The sequence below is a fragment of the Vigna angularis genome, chromosome 5 (genome assembly GCF_016808095.1).
Source record: "Vigna angularis cultivar LongXiaoDou No.4 chromosome 5, ASM1680809v1, whole genome shotgun sequence".
Classification (NCBI taxonomy): Eukaryota; Viridiplantae; Streptophyta; class Magnoliopsida; order Fabales; family Fabaceae; genus Vigna; species Vigna angularis.
This window is the reverse complement of record NC_068974.1, coordinates 37,554,631-37,577,663: the sequence shown is the minus strand read 5'-3', so window position 1 is coordinate 37,577,663 and position 23,033 is coordinate 37,554,631. Positions and strand designations below refer to the sequence as shown.

Sequence of the window (23,033 nt, the reverse complement as noted above, 5' to 3'; positions counted from 1 at the left end):
TATTGCCTTAAATCTCAGCCCAATAATAAAAAACAAGGCTTACTCGGTCGGACATAACGAAGTTAATACATTGGAAGAGTGTTCGTTCTTCTACTGTGTGTCCCAAAACCCTAACAAAAACCCGTAGTTGCAGTTCGGTGCATCAATGGGTAAAGCGAAGGGGAAGCACCGTTTGGATAAGTACTATCACTTGGCCAAAGAACACGGTTACAGGTCTCGAGCTTCATGGAAGCTGGTCCAGCTCAATTCCAAATACCAGTTCCTCGAGTCCGCACGCGCCGTCCTCGACCTCTGCGCCGCCCCCGGAGGCTGGATGCAGGTGGCGGTGCAGCGCGTCCCCGTAGACCACCTCGTCATCGGCGTGGACCTGGCGCCCATCGCCCCCATCCGCGGTGCAATCGCCATCCAGGAAGACATCACGAAAACAGAATGCAAGTCCCGCATCAAGAAGCTCATGAACCAGCACGGATGCCGCGCCTTTGACGTCATTCTGCACGACGGCTCTCCTAATGTCGGCGGAGCCTGGGCTCAGGAAGCCATGAGCCAGAACTCCCTCGTCATTGATGCTGTCAAATTAGCCACTCAGTTCTTGGCGCCCAAGGGTATCTTTGTCACCAAAGTAATCTTGCATAACTTTCTTATTCTTTTTCTTATTCCGATCATTATAATTATTGTTATTGTAATTATTATTTATTGCTGCTTTGTTGCGTCATAGATTTTCAGGTCGCAAGATTACAGCTCTGTGGTGTATTGCTTGAAGCAGGTAATGTGATGGTTTTTATGATTGAATAACAATTTTGTTTGTGATTTTGGGCGGTTCGGGGGAGTTGTTGATATCTGTTTGTGGATTTTTGTGTCTCAGTTGTTTGAGAAGGTTGAGGTGGATAAACCTGCGGCTAGTCGATCTGAATCTGCTGAGATATATGTTTTGGGGCTTAAGTACAAGGCACCTGCCAAGATTGATCCGCGACTTCTTGATGTGAAGCATCTTTTTCAGGGGTCTGTGGAACCGCAGCCTAAGGTAATCATTCTGTTTGTTTTTATGCATACTGGATTGGCCATATTTTTTTGTTCCTCTTTGGTTACATTTGGTTTTATCTGTTGGTGATTGGTGAATCATCTGTGCAGGTGGTGGATGTACTTAGAGATACTAAGCAGAAAAGGCATCGTGACGGGTAACTACTGCTTCATTGCAAGAATTGGTTTGACTTTTTTTTTTGCTTTTGTGAAATACATTTTTAAATTCATTGCAAGGCTTGGTCTTGCATAACAGAGAGCACTAGGAATGTGAAATACTTGACAGTTTATTTGCTACTCCATTCCAAGGCTTGGTTCAACTTTTAATATGTTTGCTTTTTGGTGAGTTACCTTTTTAAATTCATTGCCAGGCTTGGTCTTGCATAAAAAAAATATTTTTGAAGGATTGTTAAGGCATCCTGATAAACAGAGAACACTAGGAATGTGAAAAACTTTGCAGTTTATTAGCTACTTGAACTGATTTTTTATACAAATAGCACACTTATTGTGCCCCATTCCTCTTAATTTCACGCTTTTAATTTTTGTTTTGTGCTCCAAACATAGTCTGCTACTTACTGTAGACTTGTTTGCTAACTTCTTCACGACTGCAGCTATGAAGATGGAAACACAACTTTAAGGAAGATATCTTCAGCTTCAAATTTCATTTGGTCAGATTCTCCTCTGGAGATCCTTGGTTCAGTCACTTCTATAACCTTTACTGATGCAGCTGATTTACCAATCAAGGATCATGATCTAACAACTGAAGAGGTATTTTGTTTAAATTATCTGAGATGTGATTATACATTTTTTGTAATCAGTGGAGATTTAGATGAAATTAATATTGTTAATTTTAATGCGGTTGTTTTTCAGGTCAAATCTCTATGCGATGATTTAAGGGTTTTAGGGAAGCAAGATTTCAAGCATCTTCTAAAGTAACTACCTGATTTGAATATCACTCTGATATTTGGTTGATTTTATAAAAAAAGTTCAATACTATTCTTCCCGTTATGCGTGGTGACTGTTATTTGTCACATTTAGGTGGAGGATTCACATTAGAAAAGCTCTTTCACCAACTCAGAAGCATGATCCTCCTACCACTAAAGAAGAGACTGGAAATGAGCAGAAGGTGGATGAAGAAGATAGATTACTCAATGAAATGGAGGAACTGACTAATGTGATGGACCGCAAGAAGAAACGTGCAAAAAAGCTTCTTGCTAAAAGAAGAGCCAAGGTTTTTAGCTCTTAACTTCCACTGATTTTTCTTGTCATTGGATATGTGCATGAATGACTTTTGGAAACTATGTTTTTAGTATCAATGTTGTTAAATAGCCATTATTGCACCCCTATACCGCCACAATGTGGTGTTTTTTTACCCTTTATCGGCAATTTGTGAAGGGAGTCCTGCCTTTGGTCGCAATGGTGTGTGTTTTTATGGTGGAATTTCTGCCTTCTTCCATTCATCACTTTGGTTAATGTTTGTTTGGAGAATAATGACAGGGGTTTTACAAAGTAATAAATGATGTTTAGTCTGACATAAATTCATTAATCCCATATCACGAAATTTAAAGCTCTGTTTTTCTGTTCATTTCTTTTTGAAGTGGATGAGATCAAGTTGATTCATTGCTTTAATGATTTGAATCTTACAGGACAAGGCACGGAAAGCAACAGGGATGCAAATGGATGCAGTAGAAGATGGTTATGTAGATCAGGAGCTGTTTTCCCTTTCCTCTATAAAGGTTTGTTCTATTCTTTTTCACTTCTCTTGGTTTGAAAAGTTATACAACCTGTTGAAGTGCATCAACTGTTTTTTCTCGTTAAACTCCTTCTCTTCTTTAAAACTCCCGAAAAGTACAGGATGTTTGCTTGATATATACATTTTATTTGCAACTGGGAGGTCTAGAATAGTGTCAGATTACTCTTGTTGGGCAACATTTAAGGAGTACTTTACCAATCCTTCACCTGTATATGGGCACATGCACAGAAAACAAACTTTTTGAGTTACATATTTATTTTTTTGTGAAAATGTAATCTGTATCACTTCCTTCGAAGTGAAAAAACAGGATGTTTGCTTGATATATACCTTTTATTTGCAACTGGGAGGTCTAGAATAGTGTCAGATCACTCTTGTTGGGCAACATTTAAGGAGTACTTTACCAATCCTTCACCTGTATATGGGCACATGCACAGAAAACAAACTTTTTGAGTTACATATTTATTTTTTTGTGAAAATGTAATCTGTATCACTTCCTTCGAAGTGAAAAAACAGATTGAGGACAACCTCTTACCTTTTTTAATGGATTTTTTCTTTATTGGGGTTTTAGGGTAAGAAAGATCTGGTAGCTGTTGACAATGAAGGTGACGAGGGTGAGGGTGAAGTAGAAGATAGTGAGAATGAAGAAATTCATCAAAGCCCAGAGCATTCATCCAGTGACTTGGAAGATTCTGATGAGGAACGGAAAAGGTGAATGGCAGGTTCTTTTGATAGTTGCTCATACTCTGTTATGTTAGCATTTACATTTTAAATCTTCCTTAATAATCTGTGATGATTTTTAATCAATATTACACTGATATCAGATACAATGAACAAATGGAAGATTTGTTGGATAAAGCTTATGAGAAGTTTGTCATCAGAAAGGAAGGAAGTTCAAAGCAGCGTAAGCGAATTAAGAAATCCTATGAGGCAGATGCCCAACTTTTGGAGGTAGGCATTATTCTTCGTGATTTTTGTGTAGTTAAACGTTCACTCTGTTAGAGGTTTATATAGTCCGAGATTGAGAACTGAGATTATATGCGATTCTTGAAAATCCCGCCATATTTACTTTTCTGAACCCTTTGGATCTCTCCCAAAATATTTTGGATTGTAATATTTAAACACCTGGAGCTAGGGAACATCAGTATATTATCCACACTCTTTTATTTCCTGTATCCATTAATTTATTTCCGCCCCTTTCTTACATCCAAACAAACCTTCAGGGTCCACTATCAAGCTTACTCCTAATATAAACATATGTTTTTTGTATACTGCCCCCTAGTTTCTAGTTGAATCTCTAGTTTATTGTTTAGAAACATGGAATGCTGCTTCTTTTTGTTTAGAAACCATTAAATTCTTTTACGTGTAGATCATGACTTTTTGGCTGTGTAGGGCGGTGAGGATGATGGTATTGTTGAATCCAAGTATGATTCCGATGAAGACAAGGGTGATCAAGAAGCAAATCCATTGATGGTGCCACTTAATGAAGGGGCAGAACCGACCCAAGAGGAGATAATGAAAAAGTGGTTTAGTCAGGATATATTTGCTGAAGCTGCAGAGGAAGGTGACTTTGAGAAGGATGAGAGTAAAGATGAAATGGATATAGATGATGAGCCTAAGGAGAAGACATCCGTTGCCAAAAAGGTCAAAGAAAATAAAACAGCTGCTCAAGCAGTGGTAGATCACCCTCAACCTCAAGCATCCAAGACAGTAGATGATTTTGAAATAGTTCCTGCGCCTGGCACTGATTCAAGTGATGATTCATCCTCTGATGAATCGGAGGAAGATGTTGAAACCAAAGCTGAGATACTGGCTTATGCAAAGAAGATGATGAGGAAAAAGCAACGGGAGCAGATATTGGATGATGCATATAACAAGTACATGTTTGATGACGAGGGATTGCCGAAGTGGTTTCTAGATGAAGAGAAGAAACACCGGCAACCAGTAAAGCCTCTTACGAAAGAGGAAATTGCTGCAATGAAAGCGCAATTTAAAGAAATTGATGCCCGGCCTGCAAAGAAGGTGGCGGAGGCCAAAGCACGGAAGAAGCGTGCTGCAATGAAGAAGCTTGAGAAGGTACGGAAGAAGGCGAATGCCATATCAGATCAGACAGAGATTTCTGATCGTTCGAAGAGGAAGCAAATTGAACAACTCTATAAAAAGGCTGTTCCGAAGAGGCCTAAAAAGGAATATGTAGTTGCAAAGAAAGGTGTACAAGTAAAGACTGGCAAAGGAAAAGTCCTTGTTGATCGAAGAATGAAGAAGGATGCTAGGAAACATGGAATGGGTAGGGCAGGAAAAGGAGGTTCCAAGGGGAAGAAGGGTAAGGCTTCGAAGGGCAAAGGAGCTTCGAAGGCCTCCTCTGCCAAAAAGGGAAAACAGAGGACTAAATGAAAATAGATTGATACGTGACAATCTTCAGAGTTCAAATTAATTGCTTTGCCTTGTTTTCTAGGCCCAAAGTTTGTTTTTCATTTGCTTCCTTCGTGTTATTGTGCATTTGATATTATAAATTAAAGAATGGAGAATTTTGCCCTTCATAAAGGAAAACGATAATGTATTGAAAACTTGTTTTAATTAGCAACTATTAAAGTTCTTAGTTTCGAAATTAATTATGGATCAAGTCTTTGACAGTGGCTGTAAATGTTGAAAGTAAATTATCCTTACTCAAAAGGGTATCTTAGTGACTGAGTCGTTTTGTTTCTTTTAGTCTAGTCATTTGTTTCTTTAATTATCTTGACCCGTTTTCTTTTCTATATATAATATAGAGATGAAAGTAATTGGTCAGTGTCAAATAATAATAAAAATTAAAAACAATTATTTCAATTTTTTGAAGTATTAACCCTACAATTTATAAGGACTGATTCCAAAAGTAAATTTAACGCATTCACAATCATAATATAAAAATTCAATTTGAAGTTTGAAGCCGTGTAGTAAGAAAACAACTTCTTTTAAGTGTTTAAGAAGCACAACTTACCTAGAACTGTTAATATTTTCAAAATTTGTCTTATATGATAAAATTGACGTAAAATTATACTATTTTGTAAAAAACCCTAAAACTTAAGTACAAACAGAATTAAAGACAAATATACGTAACTTTTAGGATGTGTTTGAATTTGAAAGGAGCGGATTTTCTGAATTTGAGAGGAAAAAATATAGATAAAAGTGAGATTGTTTGAATTAAAAAAAAAAATACTGAAATTTGACTAGATTTGTGAATTTAAAATGAAAGTTTATGTATGATAAATTAAAAGAAATGTTTTAATTTATAAAATTAGATAAATATAATATGATCTGAATTTAAATATTAAAGTGAATGAATGTGATATAAATTTTGTAATTATAATAATAATTTTTTTTATCATCACATAGCATGCGTTTTCATTAATGTTTTCAGTAATACTTTAATTAATCAATACAAAGAGAAATGAGAAAGGAGTGAACCCTAAAAGCCTGAATAGAGAGATATAGATAATTGAGATTGTTACAAGGAGCAAAGGAAGAAGTTAGCATGGAAAAGAGCAAAATATTGATAATTGGGGTAACAGGAAGTTTGGGATATCATTTAGCAGAAGCAAGTCTGAAATTTTGTCATCCAACGTTTGCTCTCGTCAGACACTCTGCATTCTCTCACCCAATCAAAGCCCAGAAACTTCACTCCCTCTCTCAAGGCGGAGCCACCCTTCTCACAGTCTCTCTCATCTTATTTGTTTCATTTTTCTCTTTCAATTTCTCATTCTCATGATTGAAATTGGAGATTGTTATGGCCAGGGTTCGATGGAAGATGAAACCGCCCTGGCGGAGGCTGTGAGGCTTGTAGATGTGGTCATTTGCGCCGTTTCAGCCCAACAATGTCTGCATCAAAAGCTCCTTATCCGAGTTATCAAACAACTTGGCTCTGTTAAGGTTATTCTTATAATATAAGCTGAATTTTCTTTTCTATTCTTTTTCTTCTTTTGCTTTAAATTTGTTAAGTGCTTGAAAATGGGTTTCATAAATATCAAATGGGAACGAGTTCCTTCCATGCTATTCTTTTCACCATTTAGAACAACAAATTTATGCTAAATCATAAATTAAATTGTCATCAGTTTATACTGTCAGTAGGAAAGTGATCATTTAGTCTATATTTTAGTTTGGGAGAATAGTTTCTTAGGGATATGCTTTTAATTGCTTATGGTTGAATGATTTAGTAATTACGACTAATTTCGATCATAGTTAAATTGATAGCAATAAATAATAATAATAATATATTATCGTAACTTTATAATAGGAATTAAAAAGTAAAACAGAGCTTTATAGGGTCTTAGCATTTAACTTATGTACAAAACATTATTATAAATATATTATAGCAGTCAAGTGAAACTTTCAATAATATTTATCTATATTATTAATAATAACATGTTTATATTTAAAATTTCAAAAATAATGAATATTTTAAGTTTATTTATTTTTTATTTCAAAGAATGAAACAGTGTTGTATTAAGTATATTTGTTGATTTGCTTTGAACTGCTTTTTTAGATTTCTTAATTCTTTGACCAGTTTAATCCAATTTTCAGAATATTTTTTTTTTTAAGTGTAAAGTTAGGGGAATGGTTTTCAGTGATGTATTTTGTAATAAACGTGTTATTTATTTTATACTATAACTCAAGAATTTGCATGACGACATTATGTTGTGGGTCATTCTCTACTTTGAATCATTCTTAAAAAACTAAATCCACTTGTTTTTAAAATTTGAAGTATCAAATTTATCACTTAAAGAAAACCAATTTATAGATATTGAAGTATAGGAATCTTGTTCTTTCATGCATGCAGCCAGAGTTCTCAATATCCATCTTTTGATTGGTGAAACATAGTTTTCTTAGTTATTTGAGTTGTTAAATGTGTTAAATAAACTGTTGTTAATTGATTTTGGGTCTCAGAGATTCATCCCATCTGAATTTGGATCAGATCCTACCAGGGCTCACGTGTCAGAGCTTGATGATTTGTATAATTTCTATGCACCCAAAGTTGAAATCCGTGGACTTGTGGAGGCTGAAGGCATTCCATACACTGTCATCTCATGCAATTTTTTCATGAAGATTTTGCTTCCTTCTCTTGCTCAGCCAGGCTTAGATGCTCCTCCAAGGGACAAGGTCACAGTATATGGTAATGGGAATACAAAAGGTATATGTTCCATTAATCAAAGACCATTCTTGCCCTTTTTTAATCTTTGAAATGTATAGTATTGTAATAGTTTTTAAAATCAAAGAAATTTTACAAACTTCGTGCAAGTACACTTCATCAAGTAGTGTATTTAGTTTAAAGAAACTTTACTTAAAGGATATATATACATGGATCAAAACTAGAAAATTTAGAGATTTATTTGAAATCCTAATAGTTGCTGAGAGTAATGTGATACCGACTTACACTTAGATAACAGATCATTATTTACTAAGGTTTCTTTGCAGGTGTCTTCATGAAGGAAAGTGATGTTGCTGCCTTCACTATCAGTACAGTTGATGATCCTCGTACCTTAAATAAAGTGTTGTATTTGAGACCCCCAGAAAACGTTTGTTCTTTGAATGAGCTGGTTGAAATGTGGGAGATTAAGATTGGCAAGAAGCTTGAGAGATTGCATGTCTCTGAAGGAGAGTTGCTCCAGAAAATAAAAGGTTTTACAGTAGACCTAGTTCTGGAATATATTAATTTCTTTGGATATGGAAGTCTTTTCTTATATATATGCATACAAAATCTTATTCTAAAAGGAAAAGGGCGAAGAAAATTCTAACAAACGCCTTTATTTCCTTTTTGGCATTGCAGGAACTTCTTACCCTGCCAACTATGAATTGCTCTTCATATATTCTGCTTTCATAAATGGAGATCACACATACTTTGATATTGAGCCACCCTCTGGTGTGAATGGTACACAACTATATCCACATGTGAAATATACCACAATCAGTGAATTCTTAGACACACTAGTTTAGGCTGTATTTGAGAATGCTGAGAAGTGTGCAGTGGACATATTTTTACTTACAAATTTTCATTTTTCGACATGTTATGTTTATTTATTTGACTTCTTTCTAAGGATAAGTTGAAAATGTATATAACTGTGTTGAGCCAACTAAAAGGGCAATGCCTGCTCTCAATTTCGTTAATACTCTGAAATTGGCTAGAAAATTGGCATAAAATTAAACAGAAAGTTACATTGTACAACAGTGGATCAGGATAGAAACTTGTTTTGGAGTTATTTTCAGGTCTTGGTTGTTAAGATACAAAATGAAAACTCTTTCAAATCCATAAATCCATGCTTCAACCGGTAATTATTTATAGAGGAAAATAAGTAATCTCTTGCCTCAAAAAATAAAAAGGACAATGATATACAATTACAAACACTGATTTTATTACAAGACATGTGACAGAAGTAGAATATCTTTAGCATCTCCACACGTTTCTTTATTTAGATAACTAAGTTTGACAAGAAGAAAAAGAGATTCTAACTCTGTTTTATGCATCTTTAAGCAAAACCAACACTTGCAGATAAATATATTAGAAGTAAGACTCTATACATCATTAACAGTTATAAGTTGGTTCAAGTAAAATGGCGTGCAAGAATCATTATGATGGAAGAACTCGTCTAATGTTGTGTACTTAACGTCAGGGTAGAGCATTGAAGCTTCAAATCCAAATGATGGCTTAATCTCATAGTTAGTGTGATCTCCCTTCACATATGCAGAGTGGCAAATCGACAGGCCCGTGTTGATGGGGTATGAAGATTCTGCAAGATCAAGAAATTGCAATTATCAGCACAAACACATATTTAGAGGCCCATTGCGCAATAATTTCAAGTCAACCAAAAAACTTGATTTGTGAAGTACAAGAAACAAGTTCACCACGCATTTATTTTTCACCTTGAACGTGCACATAGTTAATAATTATCAATTAATTAATTACGATTCACAAACCTTTAATATACTTCAAAACTTTCTCTTCCGAGACATAGACTCTTTTAAGAGTTTCACAGTGATGCTTCTCCCAGAGAGATACCAGATCATTGTACGACAAGGTGTTACCCGGTGGTCGGACATAGAGAATTTTGTTCAAGGTTCTTGGATCATCAACACTTCTAATAGTGTAAGTGGCAACATCTTCTTCCGTGTTAAGAACAACTGTAAATGAAACAGAAGTTACTAGGAAGATTTGTGATACATAAACCGTGAGAAATAAAGAAAAAAGTGAATGAAACTCTTCGTATGACAACATGAAATTGGACAAAATCAAATTGAACTTAAAGTTAAACTACTAAAAAGAAAAACATGAATTACATAATTTCTATACAAACATAGACTGCTACTTCCATACAACAGCTGTGTTTACGTACCATTGGTGTTTCCATCCCCAAGAATAACAACCTTATCAAGTGGTGTTTTTATCGAACGAAGTTCTGACAAAGTAGGTAGGAAGTGTCCAGTGGAAAAGTTAGCCACAACATAGGTACGAGGAATTCCTTCAGCCTCAATGGCTCGACGAAGTTTAACTTTTTTGTCCAATAGCTCGTGTCCTTCATTTACAGCATGAGTTCGATCCACATCATTTCCAAACTCCGAAGGAAAGAACCTCTGCAAACAAATAATTATATCAGAATACAACAATAGTTTCTTTAACAGCAGTCATGATCTTGGTCTGCATGAAAAAAACAACAGTAAATTTGTAGGTACCTTAACATTTCCGGCTTCCTTAATAGCAGAAATGATCTTATATTGATCTTGTAAATGCCTGTGATTCACAGTAGATATTACCACGTCCACCTTCTTTATCGCCTTAACCAAACTCTGATGGTCATGAATATCTCCCTGTGTATAGAAGAACACGTTAAACAACTAATGAGAGTAGTTTGCCAAAAAAAAGAATAGGAGAACAATCTCTGAAAAAGAAGATGAAACATTTTCCATTTTAGGAAAATATACGGATCAATAAAATAATTATACATAATTTATTTTTGTTAACAGACAGTAATCTCTAAAAAATATATTACCTTACCAAATTTACTTATTTACCCTTTTTTTAATAAATAAATTAATTTTTTTTAACCCAAAAAGTAACCACCGCACTTCAAAGTGCGTTTTGCATTTTATAGCCCACTTTGGAGGTGCACGCCGCAAACCGAACTTCGATGTGCGGCTCGCTGGAGGTGCATGCCGCAGTTCGATCTGCGGCAAACGTAGCTGGAGGTGCACGCCGCAAACCGGACTTCGATGTGCGGCTCGCTGGAGGTGCATGCCGCAGTTCGATCTGCGACAAACGTAGGACTTCGATATGCAGCAAAAAATGGCGTTTTTAATATAGATAATTTTTTAATTCAACATAATATATGTAACACTCTTTCTTTGAATTTAATTGAATCTGTGGTTTGATCACTTCGTGGTGTTGGCATAATCCATGAAAAAAAAATTTGAAATAAATAATCATAACATAAAACAATAAATTTAAATTAAAAATAATAACATAATAACAAAAACATAAAAAAAAATATCAAAAAACATGTAAAAAATTGGAAAAAAGATTGCAGGAATTTAACTTAAAAAAAAAAACCTGGAATATCAATAACCGCACTTCAAAGTGCGGCTACAAAATGCAAAACGCACTTCAAAGTGCGGTGGCTACTTTTTGTGGGGTTAAAAAATTTTAATTTATTTATTAAAGAAAGGGTAAATAGGTAAATTTGGGGGTGGAGGATGAGGTGAGGGAGGTGCAGGAAGATTCACTCTATTTTAACATCATCTAAGTGTCATCATAATAATATAATTGGTTTATGTTACTGTTCATGATTATTATTGATTGTGAATTAATTTTAGACCAATCACATAATCACACGATATTAAAATGTTGTCAAAAAAATGTTATTAAAGTATCATTCCAAAAATAATTAAGACTAAAAATCCATTTTAATTCTTTAAATCTTTTAAAAAATCTAATTTGATTCTTAATTTTTATTTGGTTTGATCTAGTTTTCTAATTTTTTAAAATGATTCAATTAAATCATTTTTCAAATTAAGGTTAATTTTTTTGTTGAAATTTATATATAAAATAATTTCACCTAAAAAATAAAATTATTTAAATATTTAAGTTTTTTAAATTTGATATATAAATTTTAATAAAATTTAATTATTAATATAAAAATTGCCTTAATTAAACCATTCTTAAAAATTATAAAACTAAATTTACCTAAGTAAAAATTAGAAATTTAATTGAATTTTTTTATGAGAATTAGAAGATCAAAATATAAATTTATCTATAATTAATTTTGATGAAAATGAGGCAGTGGTTTTTTTTAGGTTCCATTAAAGGTTTGTAAAATGAAGATGTATTGGGAAGGGTAGAAATGTAATTGAAATGATTATGGAAAGAGTCGTTTGGAAAGAAAGTCCGTCAGGGTTTTATATTTAATTTATGGGATTTGGTATTTTGTTGACTTTTGGTATTGGGTATGCTTACAAGTTTAGATTTTGGTGATAGTGAACGAGTTTAGCTTATTTTAAAAATGTGAATCAAAATTATTTTAAAATTAGGAAATTCAGAAGCAATTTTGAAGTTTAAGTGCTTGTTTCAGATTATATGAACATTTAACAAATTTTATAACATATTTAATTTTTTAAGTAATTTAATAAATTATTTTGGGTTAAATATGTTTTTCGTCCCTGAAGTATCACACGATTTTGGTTTTAGTCCCTACTCGAAATTTTGATGGTTTTTAGTCCTCATAGTTTTGAAACTCTTACTATTAGTCCTTAAAATTGGACGGCGTTAACTTTTATTAGATGTGGCTAACGGCCAACCCCACGTGTGATGCCACCTTTCCTGACTACTTTTAATTGACGTGGCAGTAAAGGTGTGGTGGTCGGTCGGCCTGGTTGGTGGTCGGTTACACTGTCTGGTGGTCGGTCGGCCTGGTGGGTATTGGGCAAAGACCGAACGGTTATGGTGACGTGTGGAGTGGACTATATAAAAGATCGAACGGTATTGGGCAAAGACCGAACGGTTATGGGCAAAGACCGAACGGTGTTCCGCAAATACCGAGTGGTGTTGGTCAAAGTCCGAACCGTTATGGTGACGGGTGGAGTGCAATATATGAAAGACAGAACGATATTGGGCAAAGACTGAACGATGTTGGGCACAGACCAAACGATTATGGTGACGGGTGGAGTGCAATACATGAAAGACGGAACGATGTTGGGAAAAGGCCGAACGGTTATGGACAAAGACCACCATGCCGACCACTAGACTCAGTGACCGACCACCCATCAGGCCGATCAACCACCAGACCTTTACTGCCACGTCAATTAAAAGTAGTCAGGTGGCATGACACATGGGTTGGTCGTTAGCCATGTCAAACAACATCCAATTTTAAGGACTAATAATAAGAGTTTCAAAACTATGAGGACTAAAAACCATCAAAGTTTCGAGTAGGGACTAAAACCAAAATCGTGTGATACTTAAGGGACGAAAAACATATTTAACCCAATTATTTTTTCATTTAAATGTATGCATTTCTCGTTAAAATTTTATTTTCCAAATTATGAACCGCTCAACATTATTCAAAAAATAAGAAAATAAAAGCTTACTAAATATTGATTTTGAAGTCCAAATGTCCTTTTATATCATTTAACCAATTTCATAATGTATTTAATCATTTTTTTAAAAGTAATTTAACCAACTATTTTTTTACTCAAACATTTACATTCTTTATTAAAGTCTTGTTTCCCAAAATATAAATCACTCAAAATTATTCTAAAAAATAGTGAATTAAAATCTTAATAAACATTAATTTTGAAAAGTTGAACAAACAATGTAAGACACGTAACGAAGATTACGTAGTCAAAGAAGAGTTTTGTAAGAATATACCCTCTTTAGGGCACTCTTGAGAAAACAATCACCCTACATTTCAAGAAAACAGCACAAAAAAAGATAACTAAATCCTATTATACCTACAAAGATAACTCAGACCTGGTTATGCAGTGGACATATTTTTACTTAGAAAATTTTCATCTTTCGACATGTTATGTCTATTTATTTGACTTCTTTATAAGGATAAGTTGAAAATGTATATAAATGTGTTGAACCAACTAAAAGGGCAATGCTTTGCTCTGTTTCTTGTCTGCTCTCAATAGCGTTAATACTCTGAAATTGGCTAGAAGTTTCTAAATAATTGGCATAAAATTAGATAGAAAGTTACATTGTACAACAGTGGATCATGATAGAAAATTTTCCTTCGAGTTGTTTTCAGGTCTTGGTTGTTTTCAAATCCATAAATCCATGCTTCAACCGATGAATTATTTATAGAGGAAAATATGTAATCTCTTGCCTCCAAAAAAAGGCAACAATAAACAATTACAAACAGTAATTTTATTACACGACATGTGACAGAACTAGAATATCTTTAGCATCTCCACACGTTTCTTTATTTGGACGGCTAAGTTTGACAAGAAGAAAAAGTTATCCTAACTCTGTTTTATGCATCTTTAAGCAAAACCAACACTTGCAGATAAATATACTAGAAGTAAGACTCTACACATCATTAACGGTTATAAGTTGGTTCAAGTAAAATGGTGTGCAAGCATCATTATGGTGGAAGAACTCGTCTAAAGATGTGTACTTCACGTCAGGGTAGAGCATTGAAGCTTCAAATCCAAATGAAGGCTTAATTTCATAGTTAGTGTGATCTCCCTTCACATATGCAGAGTGGCAAATTGACAGACCCATGTTGATGGGATATGAAGATTCTGCAAGATCAAGAAATTGCAATTATCAGCACAAACACACATTTAGAGGCCCTTTGTGCAATAATTTCAAGTCAACCAAAATCTTGATTTCAGAAGTACAAGAAACAAGTTCACCACACATTTCTTTTTCACCTTGAACATGCACATAATTAATAATTATCAATTAATTAAATACGATTCACAAACCTTCAATATACTTCAAAACTTTCTCTTCCGAGACATAGACTCTTTTAAGAGTTTCACAGTGATGCTTCTCCCAGAGAGATACCAGATCATTGTGCGACACGGTGTTACCTGGTGGTCGGACATAGAGAATTTTGTTCAAGGTTCTTGGATCATCAACACTTCTAATGGTGTAAGTGGCAACATCTTCTTCCGTATTAAGAACAACTGTAAATCAAACAAAAGTTACTAGGAAGATTTGTGATACATAAACCGTGAGAAATAAAGAAAAAGGTGAATCAAACTCTTCGTATAACAACATGAAATTGGACAAAATCAAATTGAACTTAAAGTTAAACTACTTAAAAGAAAAACATGAATTACATAATTTCTATACAAACATAGACTGCTCCATCCATGCAACAGCTGAATTTTACGTACCTTTGATGTTTCCGTCCCCAAGAATAACAACCTTATCAAGTGGTGTTTTTATCCAATGAAGTTCTGACAAAGTGGGTAGGAAGTGTCCAGTGAAAAAGTTAGCCACAACATAGGTATGAGGAATTCCTTCAGCCTCGATGGTTCGACGAAGTTTAGCTTTTCTGTCAAACAGCTCTTGTCCTTCATTTACAGTATGAGTTCGATCCACATCATGTCCAAACTCCGAAGGAAAGAATCTCTGCAAACGTATAATTATATCAGAATACAACAATAGTTTCTTTAACAACAATTGTTGCATGAAAAAAACAACAGTAAATTTGGAGGTACCTTAACATTTCCGGCTTCCTTAATAGCAGAAATGATGTTATATTGATCTTGTAATTGCTTGTGACTCACCATAGATATCACCACATCCACCTTCTTTATCGCCTTAACCAAACTCTGGTGGTCATTAATATCTCCCTGTGTATAGAAGAACACGTTCAACAACTAATTAATGAGAGAAGTTTGCCAAAAAAAAACATAGGAGAACAACCTCTGAAAAAGAAGATGTAGCATTTTCCTAGAAAACATATTAGCGTACCAAAAGCAGGTTGACACCCAAGGTTTTGAATGTTTGAATGATGGATGATTTTGATGAATCAGAAAGAGTGGACTCTCGAACCAGGGCAAAGGTGGAGTGACCAGCTTTAACACTTGCTTCCACCATGAATTTTCCGACGAACCCTGTTGCTCCAATTATCAGAATCTTACTATTGTTCTCCATTGAAAATGAACAATGTCTCAGCAGAGAAAGATTAGGAAAGAGTAGAAGATTAGAGAAGAAGGAATAGATATTGCAAACTTAATTTGCTATGAAGAGTGGGCAAATGGAGTCTTTATATATAAATAGGTTGCCTTGCTCCCTTATCATGTTTCTTCTTTTAAATATAACATGATATTTTAACAATTTTTTTTTATAATAGATTATGTGTGATTGTTTTATTGATTTGTATGTTTTAAATGATTCAAGCACAAGCTATCATGTAAGATTGTAAAAAAATTATCAAAAAAAATTGTTGAAAAACTTTTTCCCATGTAATAATAGTAAGGTAACAAGTATTTCAATTCATTTGATCATAAAAATAAATAAATATATATATATATATATATATTTAAAAAAAAGTAAAAATTAAAGATAAATAATCGATATAAAAAAATTATATTTATCAAGCATTATTTCTTATATAAAAAATTTGATGACGACGTCTAACTTGATAATACCTTAATTCTATTATCATTTTTTAATTCTTTCTTAATTATTTATTTTAATTAGATGATATAATTATTGTTTTTTTACTCGTTAAAATATATAGTTTTTTATGATTAATATAAAAAATTATTAGAATTAATGTAAGACACCAAATAATTTTTATTATTTTAATTTAAAACATCTCGATGATAAGATACAATGCTCTGTCACTTATATTAAGAGTGATGATAACGATCCTGTAATCATTATAAGAAAGAAATAATGCGAAAGCTGTCAAAAAACAACCCAATATTCTTTCATTTCATATACTATTAATTAAAATAATAAAAATAATTTATCGTTTTATATTAATAAAACAAAATTAATACGTAAAAACAATAAAATAAAATAAATAAACAATTTAACAATCGCGTCGCTGAAAAACGTTTAATCACAACTACTCAATTAAAAAATATTAAAAATTTGAGTAATCTTTATATATAAAAAAAATATTGAAACTAAATTAGAAATGCTCAAACAGAACAATTTAAAATCTAATTAAACTTCTAGTTTATATCAAATTTTTTAAACATTTAACCGTTGACATATTATTACTATTAACTTTTCGCGTTAAACCTCGTACTTTATATGAAAATTACTTTTTATTTTGAAACAATTAACAGTATTTTAATATTGATTCTCATATATAGTTGCGTATTATTTAGGTTTAATGTCTCTGTAGATCCTTATTTTGGTCCGGAATCTCATTTAAGTTCCTTTTCTTTTTGCCGTCTCAATTGTGTCCTTATTTTTGTAAAATTGGAGCAATTAAAGGTCTGCCGTTAAATTGGACAAACGGCCGTTTAATTGTGCGTTACGTGGCATGAACAGTGTTTTCACTAATCACACGTGGAATTAAAAAAGAGTTCTGTATTAAAAATTTGGATTGAATCAGATTTAGGGAAGGACAAAGTGGAGAAAATGTAAAAAAAATTTAAGTGCAGCCCCAGGGTCGCGTAAGGGAAAACTCTTTCCCATCTCTTCTCTGTTCCAGTTAAAAGCAAAACTCCAGAAGCTTGAAGCTTCTTCCCTTTCTCCTTTGACGCAAACAGACCCAACGTTGGGGAGAGAATATTCTGCGTTTTCGAGCACAGGCAGAGACCTTGTGGAGGGGCAGCGGAGGCGCGACGATAACAAATCGATGGAGCAGCAAGGTCGCGGCGACTGCACGAGGACGTTGGTCGGTCCGCTTCGTGGTGCAAGGAGGGAGGGTTCGTTTCGGCATCTCAATGGCCGTTCTCGTGGGTGGTGCGGATCACGTTCTTGGTTGAGTTTCAGATTAGGGTTTTTTTTTTAAATTGAAATTAGGGATTTGATTCATCTGTTTTCTCTGCAGATTGATTCATTTGGGAATTAGGGATTTGATTAATCTAGGAAAGGTCAGGACTTGGGATTGAACCAAGTGGCTTATGATGAGTCAACCATGCCATCGTCTGTATGTTCTTGTATCGGTGTCCTGAAGCAGTGTTACGAGAATTCCATTCATCTGTAATTAGTGGATTATTTGATGATCTTCCACATCATTGCAGCATTTGTGGCTTTAGACTTAGATGGTAAGACTTGATTTCATGCAAATTTCTTATCAGATAACTTGATTTCAAGTGTCCCTGAGATGGTAAGACTTATTACTTGATATTCGTGGACAGAAACGGGGTTTTGTTTAAGTTCAATGTAACACACCTTTCACTCACAGCATGATGATGGAACATCAGAAAAGCTTGGATGAGGGAGATAAATGCTCCAGAGATTAATTAACAATATAAAAACCAGAACTTTAACGAATGAGTTTTCCCACTTTACCCTTTCCTAAATCTGATTCAATCCAAATTTTTAATACAAAACTCTTTTTAATTCCACGTGTGATTAATGAAAACACTGTTGATGCCACGTAACGCACAATTAAACGGCCGTTTGTCCAATTTAAGGGTAGGCCTTTAATTGCTCCAATTTAAAAAAAAAGAATCCAATTGAGACGACAAAAAGAAAAAGGACTTAAATAAGATTCCGGACCAAAATAAGGACCTAGAGACATTAAAACTATTATTTATTTTTAATGAACACCACTTAAAAAGCATTTATTACTTATGAGTCAACATTATTCATGTTGTTCAGTTCTGACTATTGGTGATGATGGCGGCCAAATAATGTATGCATCTAGACGCCAATTGAAGACGTCCACGTCATTGATAGTATTAATTTTAAGAGATATATTTAAAGAATAAAATCCTGATAAGAATTTTAGTTTTAAAGCACAATATCCAGAAGTAGTAATTAATTTTAAGAACGTTATCTTAAATTTAAAGTTTGAACATTTATGGTTAGTGGAATGAAAATTCTTTTTGTGTATATATTTAATGTGTAATATTATTTTCTATTGACTTAATTATATTATTTAATTATTTATTATATTTTTATTTTTTGTTATTTTTTATTTATTTATTATATTGTTTAATTATTTTCAAGTTAATATTATTTTAAGAAAAATATAGATTTACAGTTTATACTAATTTTATAAATATAATTAATACTTTTCAGATAATACTCGTTTCGTAATGACTTTTACTTTTTATTCATAAATCTTAACTTTTTTATTAACAAACTATAAAGTCCTTCACACTTAAAAAAAACAATTAAATTATCGTTAAAATCTTATTCTTTATCAAAAAAATTAAACTAAAAATTTTGTTTAAGAGTTAGACTCAAGATTAAAATAATATAACTTTTTTTTAATATTTTAACATAATTTTAACAATTAAATCATATAAGATTTCAAAATCTAAAATAGATAATACCATAAATTAATTAGGTTCAAATAAATATTGAATAGTTTTTTTTAGATGTATCTTGTTTTTAAAACACCCATCAAAATATCTTATTATTTTCTCCAATATCAATGATTGTATATGTAAGCTTTTTCTCATTTTTAAATATCTTCTCATTTGAACGTAAGAAATACATGTATATAGGTTTGAATTAATTGTGCTGGATCTAGAATTTGGAATGTTCTTCCTAGAAGAGTATTAACCTTAAACTTCGTTTTTACAAACCAAGTTAGACATGAACACGTTGACTCAACTTTTTCAAATGCATGATGCATTCATTATGTCTATAGTCGTGTGAAAGGAACAAAATACACAATTTTCTTAGTTCATAATTAAAATAAGCATTTTGATGAAAATTTAAATTTTTACTCTTTATATATAAGATTAATAATCGATTTAGTGAAATAGATATTGACATATTTAACTTTTAGTATAGTAAAAAAATTACAATTTTAGTTAAAAACTTTAGTTTTATTATTTTTGATTAAGCACTTAATCTTTAATAATTATAATAGATGTTATTGAAGGAAAAATTAATGATATGTAATTAAATTAAATGAACATTTGTTTTTTTTCTTTTTGTAAATTTAATTTTTTTTTATGGTAAACTTTTGTTTGTTGCCTTTATACATTTAAAATCTTTATTGTTTTAATTGCGTCGTCAAAAATAAACACTCGTATTAATAGTTGAAAATAAATCAAATATGAATTAATTTATCTTAATTATTAGTGGAATTTAAACAAAAAAAATAAAATTAAAGTTTTTTATTAAAATTGTAATATTTTTTTTCTTATTTGAATCAATTATTTATTTATATATTGACTGCTAAATATTTTTATTTTAAAAAAATAAAATTATTTATATTATTTATTTTCTTCAACCGATTTTTTTTATTTAAATAATTAGTGGTTTACTATGAATTTGTTATATTATATCATTTTAAAAGTTTAGTAAGACTATTCTAAGAACCGTGTGAAAACCTGATCAAGTCTAAAGAAATTTACAATCAAATTTTTTTTAAAATTCTTTTATATTCATTCTGAAGTTTTATGAAATGGTGTGTGAATTTTGAATAAAGGAAATATTAATTTATTTGATTTGTAAATATCTTGAAGAAAATGAAAAATTCAACGACAAGTATAATTCAAATATGATATAGAGGCTAAAGTCAAATAGTAAAATAGAAAATAATGACATTTTATGTTCTAGTGACGAAAACCAACACCTTTGGTTGAGATTCAAATAAAATTGAAAACCTTCATATTAAAGATACTAAAGCATAATTTAAGATGAAGATTCGCATCTCAGTTTTAAAAAAATTAAAAATATATTTTTACAAAGGAACTATAGTTTAATTTTTATATACTGACAATTCAAAGATTTTTATGCTATAAAGTGATTTAAAATTATTCTAAAGGTAAATTTTAAAGTAATCATTAGAAAAATATTTATTTTTAAATCTGTACTCTTTTTTATAGACAAATATTATAAGCAAATTTTAAAAAACACGTCAACAGTGTTTTTTAAAGTTAGTCAACTTAAATTTATATAATTTAAAAAAAATCATACTTAATCATTCAATATAAAAGTTCGAAAACTCTTTCCAAGCTTTTATCATGGAGGAATTAAAATGACACTTTACTTAATTATTTTTTCTAATAAACAAAAATATGTTAATATCAAGTTGGAATTAAACATTAAAAAAAAAATTATGGATGAGATGAGCACAAAAAGTAACTAATATTTAATGTCAGGTCATAGTTGTCTCAATAAGATGTACAAAGACAACTGTGGTGTCATCCGCACATGCCATACTTTTCTAATATTTGAAAAACTATGTGTCTTTTGTCAAACTAAGTGGTTGGATCGAAAAGATGTTTTACCGGATAAGGTTCTATTTAGATCCATCATCCCTAATTAAATTATTTTATATTTTAAAATAATATTTTATTTATTTATTGGTTCTATTAAAATTATAAAATTTCACTTTTACTCGAAATTTTAATGAATTAAAATAGTGATTTATCGTTATTCTAATTTTAATTTCATGTTTGATAACTATTTATATTTATAGAACATGACTTTTACTGCTCTAATACTATTATTCGTGACCCTCGTCTGCGTCAATGGCAATAACTTCTAAATCATATTTGGTGTTCGATGCTACGAGAAGAAAGATGCTTAATTTTACTAAAAAATAAAAAAGATTGTGAATATACGATAAGAACAAAATTTATAATTTATAATATTTTTTTATCAGATTACAATAAGAATGTGAATCTCATAATATGCGTGGAAGTAAAAATTACAAAAACAAAAATATAAGGATTTATTTGTTTATATGACAAAAGATTTCAGAATAAGATTTTTTTTTTCTTTAACCTTCAAATAAATGCATTATCAAATCAAGATTTTGTTTCAATTAAGAAAAGGTGTGTCAAAGATACTCCAAAATATATATGAAGATAATAATAAATATGCAACTTAAGTATGAAAATAATAATGTTATCTATATTAGGTTTATAGATTTTTAATTAGTTAGGTTTGAGCTATATAGATAATTTTATTTTGTTAATTTGTTTCGTATTCTACTAATTTATTTATGTTTTAATTTTTTTTCTAATTATAGTTGATCCCTTTAATTTTAGTTGAATTATCCTTATCGACATAGTGTAATTTTGTTTGAGAAGATCGTAATCATACACGACATAATCAAAATGATATTAAATATGTACTTATAATAGTTTGAGATAGTTTGAGATGATCTTAAATACTTGAGTCGAGATGATACTTGATGCACATGTTAATGTGAGTTTGGACATAAAATTCAACATTGTCTCAAATTTTCAAACTAATGATTTGTGAAATTGAATAAAAGTAATAAAATAAAAAAATAAAATAAAAACAAAAAATAATTACTAATAAAAAATAAGAAAAACGTTTTGGTCATAATTTTTTTTTAAATAATAACAAAATTTTACAAAGAAACACCTTAAAATATAATAAATATAAAAAAATTGATTTTGTAAATATATTTTCTATTTTTTTTTTGTTAAAAATTTATTACACACACACACACACACACACACATATATATATATATATATATATATATATATATATATATATATATACTATATTCTATATAATTAGTTATTATTAATTTATTAATATGTAAGTGTAATAAAATAAATATAACTAATAAAATAGTATAATATAATACAAATATTAAAATATAAATTACTATTAAAATAGTAACAATAAAATTAATAATAGTAAGATAATTATTAACTTAAATCATAAAAATAATAAAATTAAAATAATAATAATAATAAAAGATAATTCTTAAATAATGATAATAATAATAAAGTTATAACTTATTATTTAATTAAAAATAATTTATAATCTAATTTTATAATTTAAAAAAAAAATATTATATTCACAAAATTTAATAATTTTTCATAAATTTTTTCAATTCTTTTCCTTTTATTTTTAATGTAATTAACTTCATTTTTAACTCATTCAATTTTATCTCTTAATCTAAACAATGTCCTCAAAGTAACATTAATATAGTTGATCCATAAAAGGTAAACCGAAACTCCACAAAATGATTATTGTGATGAAAATTGTTCTAATACAGAACATGGTTGATTCTTTCTTAGAGACCAACTAAGTAAAAAGTGTTTGTTATTTTTGGTGCATATGCAATCTAGTTATAGTTCTGATGAGAATCCAAGTATGCAATGAAAATTTTATATTAAATTAAAATAAAAATAATTAAATATTATA

At 31.1% G+C, this 23,033-nt stretch overlaps 3 protein-coding genes across 6 annotated transcripts; 2 read left to right on the top strand and 1 right to left on the bottom strand.

The window, feature by feature from the left end:
- LOC108340584 (uncharacterized) lies at positions 1-5,317 on the top strand. Its single transcript, XM_017578066.2, has 11 exons — positions 1-619; positions 716-763; positions 863-1,021; positions 1,129-1,175; positions 1,629-1,785; positions 1,888-1,949; positions 2,056-2,248; positions 2,664-2,753; positions 3,339-3,478; positions 3,592-3,718; positions 4,160-5,317. Exons 1-11 carry the CDS (start codon positions 146-148, stop codon positions 5,159-5,161), a joined length of 2,499 nt encoding a protein of 832 aa, XP_017433555.1. The 5' UTR covers positions 1-145; the 3' UTR covers positions 5,162-5,317.
- An 865-nt stretch (positions 5,318-6,182) lies between these two features.
- LOC108339735 (probable pinoresinol-lariciresinol reductase 3) lies at positions 6,183-8,905 on the top strand. 3 transcript variants are annotated; one of them, XM_017576933.2, is made up of 5 exons: positions 6,183-6,458; positions 6,539-6,673; positions 7,688-7,931; positions 8,204-8,419; positions 8,568-8,905. In XM_017576933.2, the coding sequence occupies exons 1-5, from the start codon at positions 6,279-6,281 to the stop codon at positions 8,732-8,734; spliced, it is 942 nt and encodes a 313-aa protein (XP_017432422.1). In that variant the 5' UTR covers positions 6,183-6,278; the 3' UTR covers positions 8,735-8,905. The 3 variants fall into 3 exon arrangements, with proteins under 3 accessions (XP_017432422.1, XP_017432423.1, XP_052734410.1); XM_017576934.2 differs by having other exon boundaries at positions 6,186-6,458; positions 8,216-8,419; XM_052878450.1 differs by having other exon boundaries at positions 6,309-6,438.
- A 193-nt stretch (positions 8,906-9,098) lies between these two features.
- Positions 9,099-15,991, bottom strand: LOC108339549 (phenylcoumaran benzylic ether reductase Pyrc5). Of its 2 annotated transcripts, none has more exons than XM_052878449.1 (5): positions 15,714-15,991; positions 10,466-10,600; positions 10,129-10,366; positions 9,713-9,916; positions 9,099-9,525 (listed from the first exon to the last, which is right to left on the bottom strand). In XM_052878449.1, exons 1-5 carry the CDS (start codon positions 15,894-15,896, stop codon positions 9,311-9,313), a joined length of 975 nt encoding a protein of 324 aa, XP_052734409.1. In that variant the 5' UTR covers positions 15,897-15,991; the 3' UTR covers positions 9,099-9,310. The 2 variants fall into 2 exon arrangements, with proteins under 2 accessions (XP_052734409.1, XP_017432173.1); XM_017576684.2 differs by lacking the exons at positions 9,099-9,525; positions 9,713-9,916; positions 10,129-10,366; positions 10,466-10,600 and adding exons at positions 14,062-14,527; positions 14,714-14,917; positions 15,131-15,368; positions 15,458-15,592 and having other exon boundaries at positions 15,714-15,988.
- Between the last annotated feature and the right edge of the window lie 7,042 nt (positions 15,992-23,033).

Bases quoted from the DNA above. Each gene is read 5' to 3' on its own strand.
- LOC108340584 (XM_017578066.2), top strand. From the start codon at position 146: ATGGGTAAAGCGAAGGGGAAGCACCGTTTGGATAAGTACTATCACTTG. The intron at 2,754-3,338 runs GTTTGTTCTATT...TTGGGGTTTTAG, and splicing joins TTTCCCTTTCCTCTATAAAG to GGTAAGAAAGATCTGGTAGC. The intron at 3,719-4,159 runs GTAGGCATTATT...TTGGCTGTGTAG, and splicing joins CAGATGCCCAACTTTTGGAG to GGCGGTGAGGATGATGGTAT.
- LOC108339735 (XM_017576933.2), top strand. From the start codon at position 6,279: ATGGAAAAGAGCAAAATATTGATAATTGGGGTAACAGGAAGTTTGGGA. The intron at 6,674-7,687 runs GTTATTCTTATA...TTTGGGTCTCAG, and splicing joins AACAACTTGGCTCTGTTAAG to AGATTCATCCCATCTGAATT. The intron at 8,420-8,567 runs GTTTTACAGTAG...TTGGCATTGCAG, and splicing joins GTTGCTCCAGAAAATAAAAG to GAACTTCTTACCCTGCCAAC.
- LOC108339549 (XM_052878449.1), bottom strand. From the start codon at position 15,896: ATGGAGAACAATAGTAAGATTCTGATAATTGGAGCAACAGGGTTCGTC. The intron at 9,917-10,128 runs GTACGTAAACAC...TTTCATTTACAG, and splicing joins TGGGGATGGAAACACCAATG to TTGTTCTTAACACGGAAGAA. The intron at 9,526-9,712 runs GTTTGTGAATCG...TTGATCTTGCAG, and splicing joins AGTTTTGAAGTATATTAAAG to AATCTTCATACCCCATCAAC.